The sequence below is a fragment of the Thunnus albacares genome, chromosome 21 (genome assembly GCF_914725855.1).
Source record: "Thunnus albacares chromosome 21, fThuAlb1.1, whole genome shotgun sequence".
NCBI lineage: Eukaryota > Metazoa > Chordata > Actinopteri > Scombriformes > Scombridae > Thunnus > Thunnus albacares.
In genome coordinates, this window is record NC_058126.1 from 25,260,880 (window position 1) to 25,274,354 (window position 13,475).

At 39.0% G+C, this 13,475-nt stretch overlaps 1 protein-coding gene across 1 annotated transcript in view; it reads right to left on the minus strand.

The window, feature by feature from the left end:
* Window positions 1-4,750: 4,750 nt before the first annotated feature.
* Window positions 4,751-13,475, minus strand: part of reck (reversion-inducing-cysteine-rich protein with kazal motifs) — a 97,813-nt gene continuing 89,088 nt past the window's right edge. Inside the window, exon 21 of the mRNA XM_044339403.1 lies at window positions 4,751-9,914. Within this exon, the coding sequence (XP_044195338.1) occupies window positions 9,693-9,914 (222 nt within the window). The 3' untranslated portion in view covers window positions 4,751-9,692. The remainder of the gene's footprint in view (window positions 9,915-13,475) is intronic.

The following is a 13,475-nucleotide window of genomic DNA, read 5'->3' on the forward strand; positions in this document are numbered from 1 at the left end:
TATCTGCAGATGTGACCACATCCTGCTGCATTAGTTAAAGCATAATGTGTTCACAGCTCAAAATATGATTCTTGCTTGTTACAGCTTGGGTCTTGTTTTCGAAGTTTGGACCATCATATCTTTTGGTTATGATGTTAGTTGAATAATTAATTGCTGCCATCTGGGAACACTGTGAAATTGCTACAACAAAATACACCAGGGTGAGAAACACAAGGAGAAACTGCTCGGTTCACCAAAATATTTGACCGAGAACATCAATTTATGGAACAATGCAGTGAAAGAAATCAATTTCCTACGCAGTATCATTTGGTTCAGGGATTTTCTTTCTTATATCTTTATATCTTGAACCCAGTCAGAATAAGACTGGGAATTAGAATATATTAGACTTGTTTTGCGTATGTCTAAATACTTGGTGATAGAAAATTATTTGTGACAAAGAGAAATATTTCCACCTTTAGCAGAGTCCTTTCACATCTTTTAAGAATGAGAGAATGTTTTTTTTTTATTTCAAGGAGTCAACATTGACACTGTTTGCAGCATAACACCCTGGAAAAAACAGGGTTGTGAGGTTGGTCACTCCATGTTTTCAGAAGGACAAATTCATTGTGTCCAGGTTGTTAGGTTACAGACAGCATAACTTAACATTTCATGACTTAACAATTCAGGTAAAACATCATTTTTTGCTGTGTTCTATTGAGAGTTATGCTGTCTGATGATATTTTGAAATCCACAACATATGTCTTAGAAATAAAAATGTAAAATTCATACAAAAATCCAGCATGAAAGCAGCACATTTTTTTTAGCCAAGCCAGAAGTCAAGTAATAAATTCAGCAGACAGTCCATTAAAACACGAAAATCAGCTCATGTCTTGATTGTTTTGGTGGATTCTATTTTCACCAAATGGACTGACAAATCTGCTGACATGTTTCAGTGTAAAGCTGTCATCAGAATATTTATGTCAACAATAAGCTGTCTTATTAAAGGACACACCATGCAATCAACAATCAACAGGAAAAGTACACATATACAAGAGGCAGAGCACCTGGTTGATACAGTGCAGGGGAAGCACATCTGTTTCCTCTTAAAAACAAATGATCTAATTGGGTGTTAGCACAGAAAACATCCAACATGAAATCTTGAAGTGGCTGATTATTCCAATATTCAACAATGAAGATTCAACAAAGTGTGTTTGTGAGCTCCAATCTCTGAAAATGATTTTCTACTATAATATCTAAAAGAGCTCTGTTTCTATTTATGTTAAAGCACACAGCAACATACCACATATTAACACTCTCTCATTTACATTTAAACATTTAAAGGAAAAAACATAGAAAACATTTATATAAACCTGTCCACTGACAATCAAAACATCATTGGGTCATATGCTGACCAGCAGTGATTTGGATCTAGCTTTATAGAACCAGAATCTATACTGTAGATATTAAGACATTAATTTCTGGCCACATTTTGATGTCCACAGAGTGTCTGGTACATCATATGTGCGATGGTCCATTGAAATGGCCTTCAGGTCTTTCTCAATCTGTATTCTTGTCTGGACTTGTCAAACATCATCAGTCACAGCTCAAGCACTGTCCCAATTCCAAATCCACATTTAGCCAAGACCAGTCCAAACGCCCCCGGAGTGTTCTTTCTCTGCCCGTTTTATCTTCAGTGTTTTGGAATGTGACTTGTGTGGACTTGTGTAGACAAGTATGTCAACATTAATTTCCTATAAAGCAGCAGCGATGGTGAGGGACATGAGCTTAACCTGCAATATAATTATGTCCTACAACTGTTGTGTTGATTAAAATAATGCCTATTTGAACATTTCTTTTGCTGTTTTCGGAAATGTGAGGACCTACTAGCCGGGCAAAACCAGGAGCTAGCAGGCCAGCTGTCAAGATGACTGTCAAGTCCACGGTCATCCTGGTGATAACAGTCTTATCTTTGGTAATGTACTGGTGGCACTAATACAATCACTAATAATACAATTCACTAATAGTGAAGAACCCACAGAGATTTATCACTAACTCTGCAGTTCCCCACCTCTACAAATTGTTTTATCGTCTATCATCTTTCAGTCTCAGTGTTTTGGTTCAACAGTGTGCAACTTTACTGTTTTGGTTGAGTCTTGCTGCTCTCATCAAGCTTGTTCCAGCAGCAGCAGGAAGCAGTTTTCAGTGAAAAAGGCTTTAATAAACCCATAAACCAACTGTACTCCACCTGCCCAGCACCAAACAGCAGACAGAGATGTAAACATAGTGGAGCATTTAGCAGCTAAAGAGACAGATAGTTTTTTCAGTTATATATATATATAACTCCTCAGATAGATAGAGAGAGAGACCCTCAATTAGATCTTCTCCTCATGTTCTTAACATTTGGATGACCAAACATTGGACGTATGAGGGCAAAATGAAAGCTCATTTTTTTCTTTTAATACAGTCATACATTAAATGTCAAAAAATATCTCCACATTAATGAGTACATTTTCTTAATGTCACCAGAGCAATTTTTGCACATAATTAGCTCGCTTCACCCACTGTCTACTGAAGCCAGTATACTCTCTAACTTCCATTTTACCTTTCAGAGTCGTGCTGAGAACGACAGAGATTAAAGGATTGTGTTTGAGTACAAAATTCATAAATGACTAGACTGTGTCAGCACAGATCCTCTGTGCTCTTACTCACCTCCTAAATGGAACATTTGATCAAAAATAAAAACCAAAAAAATACAAGAAACTCATCTTGACATCCAACTAGAAAAATGTGTGAGAGTTCTGCTTTATTTCTGAAAATCCATCAAACATCCCAAGGAGCAAGAAACCTCATCAATAAAATATTTTCTCTGTATTCACTAGCTTGGCACACAATTCATATCACAAAGAAAAAGAGAATTAGATTTTTAGATGGACACTACTCTCATGCCTCTGTGTTACATAAGTAATTAAGTAAGTTAAGAGCTGGAGTGAGGACATGGTTAGCCTAGCTTGGCATAAAGACTGGAAGCAGGGGGGGAAAAGCCCTTTCAAAGTTGAAAAATACACCTACCAACATTTTTAAAGCTCACTAATTAACAAGTTATATCTCATTGGTTTAATCTTTATACAAACTGAAAAGTAAAAACAATAATTTGTGGTGTCAGGTGGAGTTACGTCTGTTGTCTGGACACCTCACAGTGACGGCAAGACTTTGGGAAGTCACATTGCCTGGCTGTTGCTCGCCAGAGACAGGTGAGCTGTTTTCCCTTGCTTCCACCCTTTATGCAAAGCTAACCTAATCACCTCCCGACTCCAGCTCTGTCACAAAAAAGTTGATCAATCCACCATAAACCTCCATGCAGCATCTATGCTGGTTGCCTTTTACCTCATGGTGACATAGAAATATTTTCAGCATGTTACTCCCTGCAAAGCCACAAATGAACATTTTAATTTTCTGTTTGTGCACAGATTAAATAAACAAGGTATGTGTTGTGAGCTTTACATTTGTTGGTGGGTGTATTTTTAAACTTTAGACAGAGCAAAGCTAGCTGTTTCCCTCTGCTTCCAGTCTTTATGCTAAGCTAGGCTAATCATGTCCTGTCTCCTGCTCCATATTGATCTCACTTTATGAAAGAAAGGGACTAAGCATGTTTCTCAACATGTTGAAATATCCCTTTACAGCTGAAATAATCATTGAAGTCAACTGTTGCAACATTGGGATGAAAAGCTACAGTTTTGACAGCATGTAGCATGCACTGTGCACACACTAAAGCCCACACCTGCTTAACTGTATTTTGTACCAGCATTGTATTAAAAGGCTGTCAAGTTGTACAACTAAAAATGTTCATACAGTGGAGTAAAATGAAAAAAAATGAACAGCGAGGAAAACCTCTTTCACTGTTCATATAGACACCTGACTGTTGATTCCACATTGTGATTGTGTTCACAAACACTGCATGATCCCTGCTCTGTAAAATTGGCACAGCTTGAAACAGTGTGCAGCAGAGACTGGACCTCAACCTGATTGGTTACATCACTGATCATTCACCTCAGGTGCTCATCTGAGTGAGACAGAGAACATAATCTCAGGTTGTATTTGTATATTTAGATTAACATACATTCTGACTTCACATAGTTTACATTTTCAAAATTTTTGAGCTGTGAACAGAGAGGCTTTGGTAATTTTTCTAATAAATGAAACAACAGAACAGATCTTCGTGTGCCCCTCCAGCCTTCAGGCCATCCTCCGAGCACCTAACTGCAATTGGTGTGGAATGTTGTTTGTTCTTGCATCAGAAGCTTCAACGTTAGATCTGAGTCTGATTACAAAGTCCAACCTTTGGGTTTTCAGTGGTGAGGCAACATTTTGGCTGTATTTGGATTTCAGGTGTGAGGGCTGAGCTGAGCTGGTGTTGCTGTCTGAAAATGTCTCACAGCAGGTCGTGATGAAACACACAGTAAAAAAAAACAACACATCATTGGTTGTGGTATTGCTTTTTTATATTTCATGAAAATATGCATCCTGTTGACTTTTTTTTCCAATTCTTTTTTTTTAAATTCATGGCACTTTTACAGAGTTAACACACTGACAATGCAAAGGAAAGAACAACACATAATGAGCCATACAAACTGACAATTTGGTCAGAGGAAACAGACGCGATACAACCAAAACATATAGTATGAGTGACAACAGTCCTGGGTGTTATAATTTAGCTCATCTCAGCTGACTGGACTGACTCCTCCAGCTTGCCTGAGGCTTTATATGCTCAGGACAGCTGACCGCACTTCATAACACTGCATTTACAACATATGGAGATACAGAAGAAATGAGCTTCCTGCTAAAAACACTGTTCTCCCCTGGCGTCCAGAGAGCAGCTAGCTTTTCAGTAAAACATAAACAAAAAATGATAACAACATTTTGGGAAATACACTGATTAGCTCTCCTTCTGAAAGTGAGATAAGAAGATGGATATCAATCCATCAGTGGTTAGTCCAGGTGGCAATTACCACAGCTTGAATACCACTGATGGCCACTTAATGCTCCAACTGACTCCAATTCAAAAAGCCTTAACTTCTCTTTAGAAATATTAAGTCCAACAAGTCATTATGGTCTCAATTGCTAAATTTTGGCCGTCTAATAAGTGTGCTGGTGGTCATTTTGGAAATTATTGCTCCATTAATAAGATTTAAAGACTTATAGTAGCTTTAATGACTGCTGTGTGGGTGTTACTATTGTTGCAATATTTCACTGAGTTTAATGCTTCTTGATTACGATACCTGTCCTGTTACCACAATTTAGCTAAAGTGGCTAACGTTAGCCCAAGTGTGCAGCGCTCAGTCTTCCCAGTAAACTAGTGTTAGCTTGGGTCCAAGGTGAAAAGCAACACCCTGCACTCTTTATTTGGAAGGTCCTGGTTCCAAATGGAAAAGATGGTCCCGCAGCAACTCTGGGCTTCAAACCGGCTCCAATGTGAACCTACGAGTGACACGTCGCTACATCCTTCTTTACATGCAGTCTATGGGTTAGCCTAACTTCGTATAAACATTGGATCAGGGGGAAACAGCTAGCCCGGCTCTGTCTGAAGCTCTTAAATACACCTATCAACACCTCTAAAGCTAAACTAAACTAATTTACCCTCACTAAACCCATCACCCAAACAGCTATTGTCAAATCATAGCTTAGCAGCAGTAACTAGGCACAGCAGGCCTGTAAAGATTTGGATTTCTCCACATGTTCATGGTGTGCAGTAACTTTGATACTTGGCATTAAAAGAGTTTGAAGGGTGGTGACTTAACAGTCGCCTTTCCAAAAGCACAAAAGTGTAACAGAGTAAAAAATGGTCTGCTCTAACATAAATCGCTAACATGAGCATGCCCAGCTAACTAGCTTACTACTTGCAGAAGCCCAAGAGTTAACGTATCTGTCGCTAACTACATTATTATGCTGGTTTAGGATTGACAAATGTTGCGTCAGTGTCTGTTTAAAAGCAGTTCTGGATGCTAATCAGATTCTCAGAGTTTAGGGTTACTGTCTTGCTCTGTATTGGATCTGGGGAAGTACCTGAGTAACTGTATTTCTACAAGTTAGTACTCATCTATCATCTACTGTTAGTTAGCTAAGACAGATAACTTCCCATAAAATCACAAATTGTCATTTTCAGACTTCTCTTTATGAACGGGTGAAACAAACATGATACAAAGTGTTACTTAGTGTGATTTGTGAACTTTGGACAGAGACAGGCTAAGCTAAGCTTCCCATGTCCAGACACCAGCTCTGTACTGAACACACAGACATGAGACTGATATCAATCTTCTCATCTTAGTCTCAGCATGTGAGTAAGTGTATTCCCCAGAATGTTGAACTATTCTTTTAGCTGAGAAATAATTCATCGAAAGCAGAAAACTCACATAAAGGAGTCCTTACAACTTCAGCTAAATTTCAGTTTGAGAACTCATATTTCTCATATTCATATTTAGTTTTATTTTCCCGATGTGACATTAAATCAAATTAAACACTGAAGACATACAAAATCTCGAAACATAACTGAATCGATGTCGGCCCCAGAGGACACAAACATAAAAATAGCCATATTCCTAATAATAATTATAATAATAATAATACAAATAATAATAGATGGAGGAGCCGTGGTGAGGGTTCCCTGCTACAGAGCTGCCTAGCACAGTAATACTGGTAGAGACTGGGACACATTGTGCTGTACAGGCAGATAGACAAACACAAAGAGACAGGACAACACACTAATACATTCTGGAGTAAAAACACTTCATAATTGTCATCATGCAATAAAGAATAACATCTATTTGCTTAAAAAACATGGCACATAGTGATCATTATCTCAATCCATTATCAGATACATATCAAATATAGAGACATTTCTTAACAAATATAAAGTTATTGCATTATCATTATTACTTCATGTAAGACACTATATGCAAGGCATACTGTGGAAATCTTCTCTACCCAAAGTGGATTGTGGGTAGCAACTAGCTGATTGTCCTTTTGTTATTAAATGGCTTCTAGTTCATATGTACAGACAGGAAGCATCCCTTTTAATGCTTTTCAGAGCTACTGGCCTCACACAAAGGGAATGATGATCCCGGGGTTTCTGCTGTTTTCTATCAGAATGGACCATTCAGCTGCTGTTGGAAAACGTTCTGGTAGCACTTTATCAGAAGTGGTGCTCATAAGATACTCCAGCGCAGTGTTTCCCTAACACTCACCACACAAGAATACATTAGTTAAAGTCACTTTGATAACTCTTCTGATTATTCTTCTAATCCCGTTAGATAACAAATACAAAGAAATTATACTGAATTTAAAGGACCATACCGCTGATTTGACATGTTTTCGCAAATTAAAGGGGAACTCATACATTTTACACATAAAGAACACTTGTCACGATGAGTACTACTCAGCTTGTGAAAACAGCTATATTGTCTGTGGCTCTGGATCAGCTTTGTCAAGTCTGAGAAAATAACCCTGATGACATCACTATGACATCATCAGGATTATTTTCTCAGACTTGATGAAGCTTGGGTTTGACTACAAATTTGAATTCTTCTTAAGACCTGCATTATAATCTTGAGGTGTGTTTTTTTTTTCTAAAGATGTTGGTGTTTACCAGGCAGTGAGAATCTAATTAAAGGACTCAACTGAGTTGCATTATGGGAATTGTAGGATCCAACACTAGGGAATAAAAGTCAGCTCTCACAACTCTGTGAATGCAACACTGAATTCCTGGAGTACCCTTTCATCTGCAAATCATGTATATTTAATATTCCTGCCGACTATTTTCCAAAGCATACAGTCAGGGGATGGAGGATCTAGAGGACCAAGTAGCCATTGGTCTAATTGAATTTCAGTACACTATAAAAATCAACTTGTAGAGTCAAAAAGAGATGGGTAATCTATCGCAATGGATACTTTTTATTTTTGTATCAAAGTTAAATCATTGTGTGGTTATGCTCCAACTCCTATTGGTGCATTCAAGGAGGCTCTGACATCTGACATTCTGCTGAACAGAAATCTCATAAAAAACAACTTAACATTTTACTGTTCATGTTGTAAAAGCCTGTTTTGGATTTGATTTTCTGACAATATGTGCCTTTCAGCAGATAGTCATCAACTCTTGTCCTGGGGGGATATTTACTTAGTCTGTTGCAAATTACCATCAGGGGGTCTAGGAAATTGTGTTGGCTGTTTTTCACAATTTTTTGACATTTTATAGACTAAACAATTAATTGATTGAAAAAATTATCAAGATGAATAGATAATGAAAATAATTGTTAGTATAAGCCCTGATATTGTTCTGAAATGAGTTGAAAAGTAGGAAACACATCTTCATAATGATGTTATGTTTTGGAAAATGCTCAGCAATAATGTGAAGAACACATGACTTGTAGATAATGGGCTAAAATAACACCAGTACAGCCCTTCAAAAGTAATTAGTTAGTCAATTCTGTTAAACAGTTATGACATAGCATTAATTATAAAGTTGCTCCATTAAACATTTATCCCTTTACGTTTTGTATATATTATGAACAGTATTGATTATACTCACAAAATACTGAATGAGACTTTCTGAACACCACATCAGGTAAATTGTTGCCAGGTTTGTTTTGGAGAAAAGCTTCATGTTATCAGCAAAAACTGAGATTTAACCAATATACAAGATTGTCTTCCATCCTCCATCAGAGCTGCTTCACTACACAGAGCCTGGACTACTGTTATGTTTGAACTTTTTTGACAGACTTTTAATCTTGTCAAATTTCAGGCTTTATATTTTTTGTATTTTTTTTGGTCAGTAGTTACAACTGACTTTGGAGGCTGGATTAGTTTGATCTGAGCGGGCTCAGTCCATGAGCATGGCACTAACACTGCTGAGGTTAGAGGTTCAAAACACTAGAAACACCTCACATGTATATACATTATGCACTGTAGTACAGTGTCACTTAAATGTTGACCAAACTCCATCTCATACATGATTTACACTGAACAATGAAGTCTGGAAGTGACACCAATCTGGTTGTTGCGTGAGTGTGTGTGTGTGTGTGTGTGTGTGTGTGTATGTGTGTGTGTGTGTGTGGGCAGGGGAATTTTGCGTAATTTGAGAGACAGATGTGTTGCCAGACAGGGATGTTTTGTCCTCCTCTGTCTCTGAAATCTAATCGGAGACACACACACACACACACACACACACACACACACACACGCACACACACACAAAGTGAGAACAAGACAGAGTGAGTCATGAAATTTAACAGCTTTCAGAGTAGAGCTTGCTGCTGGGACTTATGGATAAACACTGCTGGTATGAAGTCAAATGCTTCTAAAAGGTCATATACACACATACACACACACACACACACACACACACACACACACATATACACACACACTTCACTGGAGGAAAACCCAGTAAGTAACTCATCCACTGAATAATACTGTTCATACAAAAGCTTTCCATAATAATAGCTTTTCCACCGCCTTGATTGTTTGACACGCAGGTGAGTCAATAGGAATGATTGTCGAAAGACGTTCGCCGCCGCTTCTTCCTGCTCTGCAGCCGCCTGAACACACTCACCTCATGACACCCCCATCATCCTAAGAAGAGAGGAGAAAAGGGGGGGGGGGGGGGGGGGGTACTTTGGAACACTCAGTTAGTGAGGAAGAGGCAGGGAGGTGATGAGAAGCATTCAGAGCTGCTGGAGGCCAGGGACCGCAGCCATAAGGAGGCCCAGGAGGAAGCACAGGCCGAGGGGCAGAGGTGAAGGTGAAGTGCCCACGGAGGAGTTTATGGAGGAGGTCTTGATCTCGGCGGTGAGGAAGGCAGAGAGGGGGACGTGGGATACCAGTGTGGGGCTGGCATAGTTGATGAGGGAATCGATCTTCTCAGCCTCCTTACTGCAGGCTTCAATCTGGAAAGTACAAGAATGCGCTCAACACTCTGATTTCCCAGATCCTCCTCTCTCTGTTTCTTTATTGATCTTTATATCACCATTTAATGCACTATCATGCTTTTATTACAAACTGGATGTCAGGAAAAATCATTGTCTTCCATCTCTTATGATGAATATGTTTGGTTACATGCTTGTTCTAACAGTTGCTCGATACTATTTGGCGTTATCTCGAATTTATCTGAAGGACAGTTTGACCTGATTTTTTGGTCTATGTCAAGGATAAGTCTGTGTTTCTTTTTGTCAACAAATTCAGCAAATGAAAAGACAAAAATGTCTTAGTCTGCTCTCAGCCTCAAGCTCATTGATTGAAACAGCTGGTCACTGTAGTTTTGATCAAATATTCAATGTTTCCTCAAACAGGAGGAAATAATGTATTTGTTTGAGACTATTTTCAGCGGCGGATGAATCCACATTTGGTGCTTTAGTGAGTATTTGTGGCAGCAGGATAGTGTGTGTAGGATTGAGTCAAAATAAATGACAGTGTGTGTGTTCATGGTAATGAAGGAACATGTCACCCAGTGTAAAACTTTGACTCATTGATGTGTTTTACGGTTTCAGTTGTTAAACTTATTATATTTTCCTGCTGTTTCAGATTCTTTTTACACACAAAACGTTAAGTGAACCAAAATGCATCACTTAAGGCCACATGAGAACGTTCTCTCCTCTCATTGGTCAGATGTTTCTGGGACGGGATTGAGAATTTAAAGAAGAAGCTCCTACCTGCCCAGTATCAAGAGGGCAACATACTTTGTTGTTAGTCAAGGTCGGACCTTGATTCATTCTCCAGCTAGCTACTAGCAACTGTTAAATCCACTCATTTGCATCCCAGCATGCAAAGCTCCATTTGTAATTGTGTGAGATGGTTGTCAAATCACATTCCCAACACAAATGAACCGCTCCAGCATTAATTTGTGACCAAACCAAGGCCACCTCCTCTGAAGGTTTATTTTGGTCCGCGCCTGAGTACGACTGCTATGTTCAACTCAATTCAAACTGGACTGAACAACTCAGGTTTGAAAAAGCTCTTTGAGTAAATGAACATCTTTGAGCTTTGAACTGTTTATCAGACAAAAAGGGAATGTGCACAACTTTCTGACATTTTATAAACCAAACAATGAATTGACAAAATAAGTGTGTTAGAGTGGCATTTCTTCTATATCAGTACATGTGGTGTGCTGTGCACAGCATCTGAAGTTACACGGTACTTCAAATAACAACTGGATGTTATATCAGAAATAGTTTTTGGACAACACTGAAGCTTTTTGGCACAGAGGAATAAGCTACATGATTCTATGCTTTGTGATTAAGGATAAAATGTCAAATGTGTGCTTGAATGATTTTTAGTTTTATTCAACAAACAACAAGCTAGACAGTTATTGAAGAAACACACATAGAGTTTAATTCCACAGTGATCAGATGTGATAAGAAATGTTTAAACTTTGTGTTGCAATAATCTTGATTGACCTTAAGATGAATAGTACTTTCCCTCTCTAGAGTGAAAAGCTTTTACCTAGTAAGAAACTAAAAGCCTAGCAGAAGACGCTTTAACCACAGACTGTTGTTTGCTTTGTGTTCTTTCATCCTTTATTTTTGTCTATTTTGCTCAGTTCCTTTTCAGTCTAAATCCAATGCCATGAGAGATTCATTTTCCCTCTGCATTCTTTCATCCTCTGACTCTTTCTTAAATCGTTTTGTTCTACAGAAAAGTTGAATACATGTTTAGCTTAAGGATTCATTAGTTAAAATGATTAGAGGTCTTAAATAATGCTCCACCAAGGCCAATGCACTTCCTGGGCGCTGCTCTGTTAGCAGAGACAGTGACGGTCAGAGCGTAGTGTGTTTTTGTTTGATTGATTGATTGTTCAACTAAGTGTTATGGATCGCACAGCACCAGCGGCGGATCTACCTCCTACTACCCTCCCATCCTCCACAGCTTTTACATCTGCCGTATAGAGAGCCTCCTCACCTTCTTTTTTTTCTGGCTGAGTATGAGGGGCTCTCAGAGAACAACAAGGCCCAAACTGTGGAGGGTGATCACCTTGAGGTCCAAGCTCTGCGGGGAGCAGTGCTCAACCCTCCAGCGGCTCTATGACCAGAGTGTAGCGGTACTGATTCCCCAGACTTCAGCTGAGAACCACTTCCCAAACACATAAAGATACAAAAAATATTTACTTGGAGAAACAAACCTCACAAGTGCCTTCATAATGATAAAATGACTCCTTAAAGGGGCCATATTATGAAAAACTCACTTTTTTAGTGCTTGTGTGTATGTATTTGGGTCTCTGATGTTCCTACTAACACACAAGCTGTGAAATAAGACCACTCAGTCAGTTTGGTGTGGGCTGGCTTGCTCTGTACTCATGTGATTAAACAAGCCATCCAGATTTGTTGCCCCTTCTTACGTCACATAGGGTGAAGGTATGCTAAGCTAAGCTAAGGGCACAAAATTCGCCCGTATCGCAGGGCTGGACTGGGGGACAGACGGCTGCTGAGCCCCGGCAAGCTCTACAGGAGAGGGCCAACCGAGGAGCAGAGCCCAAGAGTGCTGCATGGCTGCTGCTGCTGCTGCTGTCTTCTGTCTTCTGGAGGAATAAACACTAGATTCTGCTCTGATCCAGAGCAGTTTACCGACGAGAGGACTTTGTTTTTTAAACTTTTAGGATTAAGTGGATTTATCTTCAAACTGGCTTCTCAGCCTAGCCGTAGCTAACACTGGAGTTATACACTACTTCAGCTGCTGTCATCAGTGATAAACATCTTAAATGCTTGTGAGTTTATAAAATTTAAATGTTGTAAACAACACTGTTGCTGCAGTATTTATGCCTTTAGATGACATTATTTTGAGTGTGGATGGAGCAGCTACAATGATCGATCTGAACTCCATTCAAATGTATTTTCACTCAAACTGTCTGTTCTGAACGGGGCTGTTTGGACAGGATGAGAAGGCTGCTGTGCTGCTTGATCCTTGTGCTATTTTGACCAAAGCATGTCAGATACATTTTACAGACCCCAGGGAACTGTGTTAACTTGTGGAAAAGGGGCATAGTATGGCCTCTTTAATAATAATGAAGAAATGCCTCTTCAATAATGATGAAAAAATGTTTATGAAGGAAGTTTCAAGTGAAAATAAGCAAATAACAAAATAAGGTCTACAGGCATTAGGCTATCGTTAGACAAGAAAAAACTTATTATTGTATTCATGCATGCATGAATAACAATAAAGACCTACACTAATGCAGGTAACCTAGCTGAGAGGTGATTGTTTTAACATTGTCTCAAACTAGACTCCAGAACACTCAAAATCACCCTCAATCAGAAAAGCAAAAGACAACAAAAAAAAGTCTCAACAAGGTCTAAACAGACAAGAGTTTCTGGCTGACAGTATCTGCTAAAATGAGATCTGCAGTAAGTCGACGAAGGATCACCTGGGTGTGCAATTCTCCACCTTTCTTAAGCCCAAGGGAAAGGGCATCATCCCACCGTGATTGGCCGAGAGGGGAATGCACCCAGCTGCTTTTA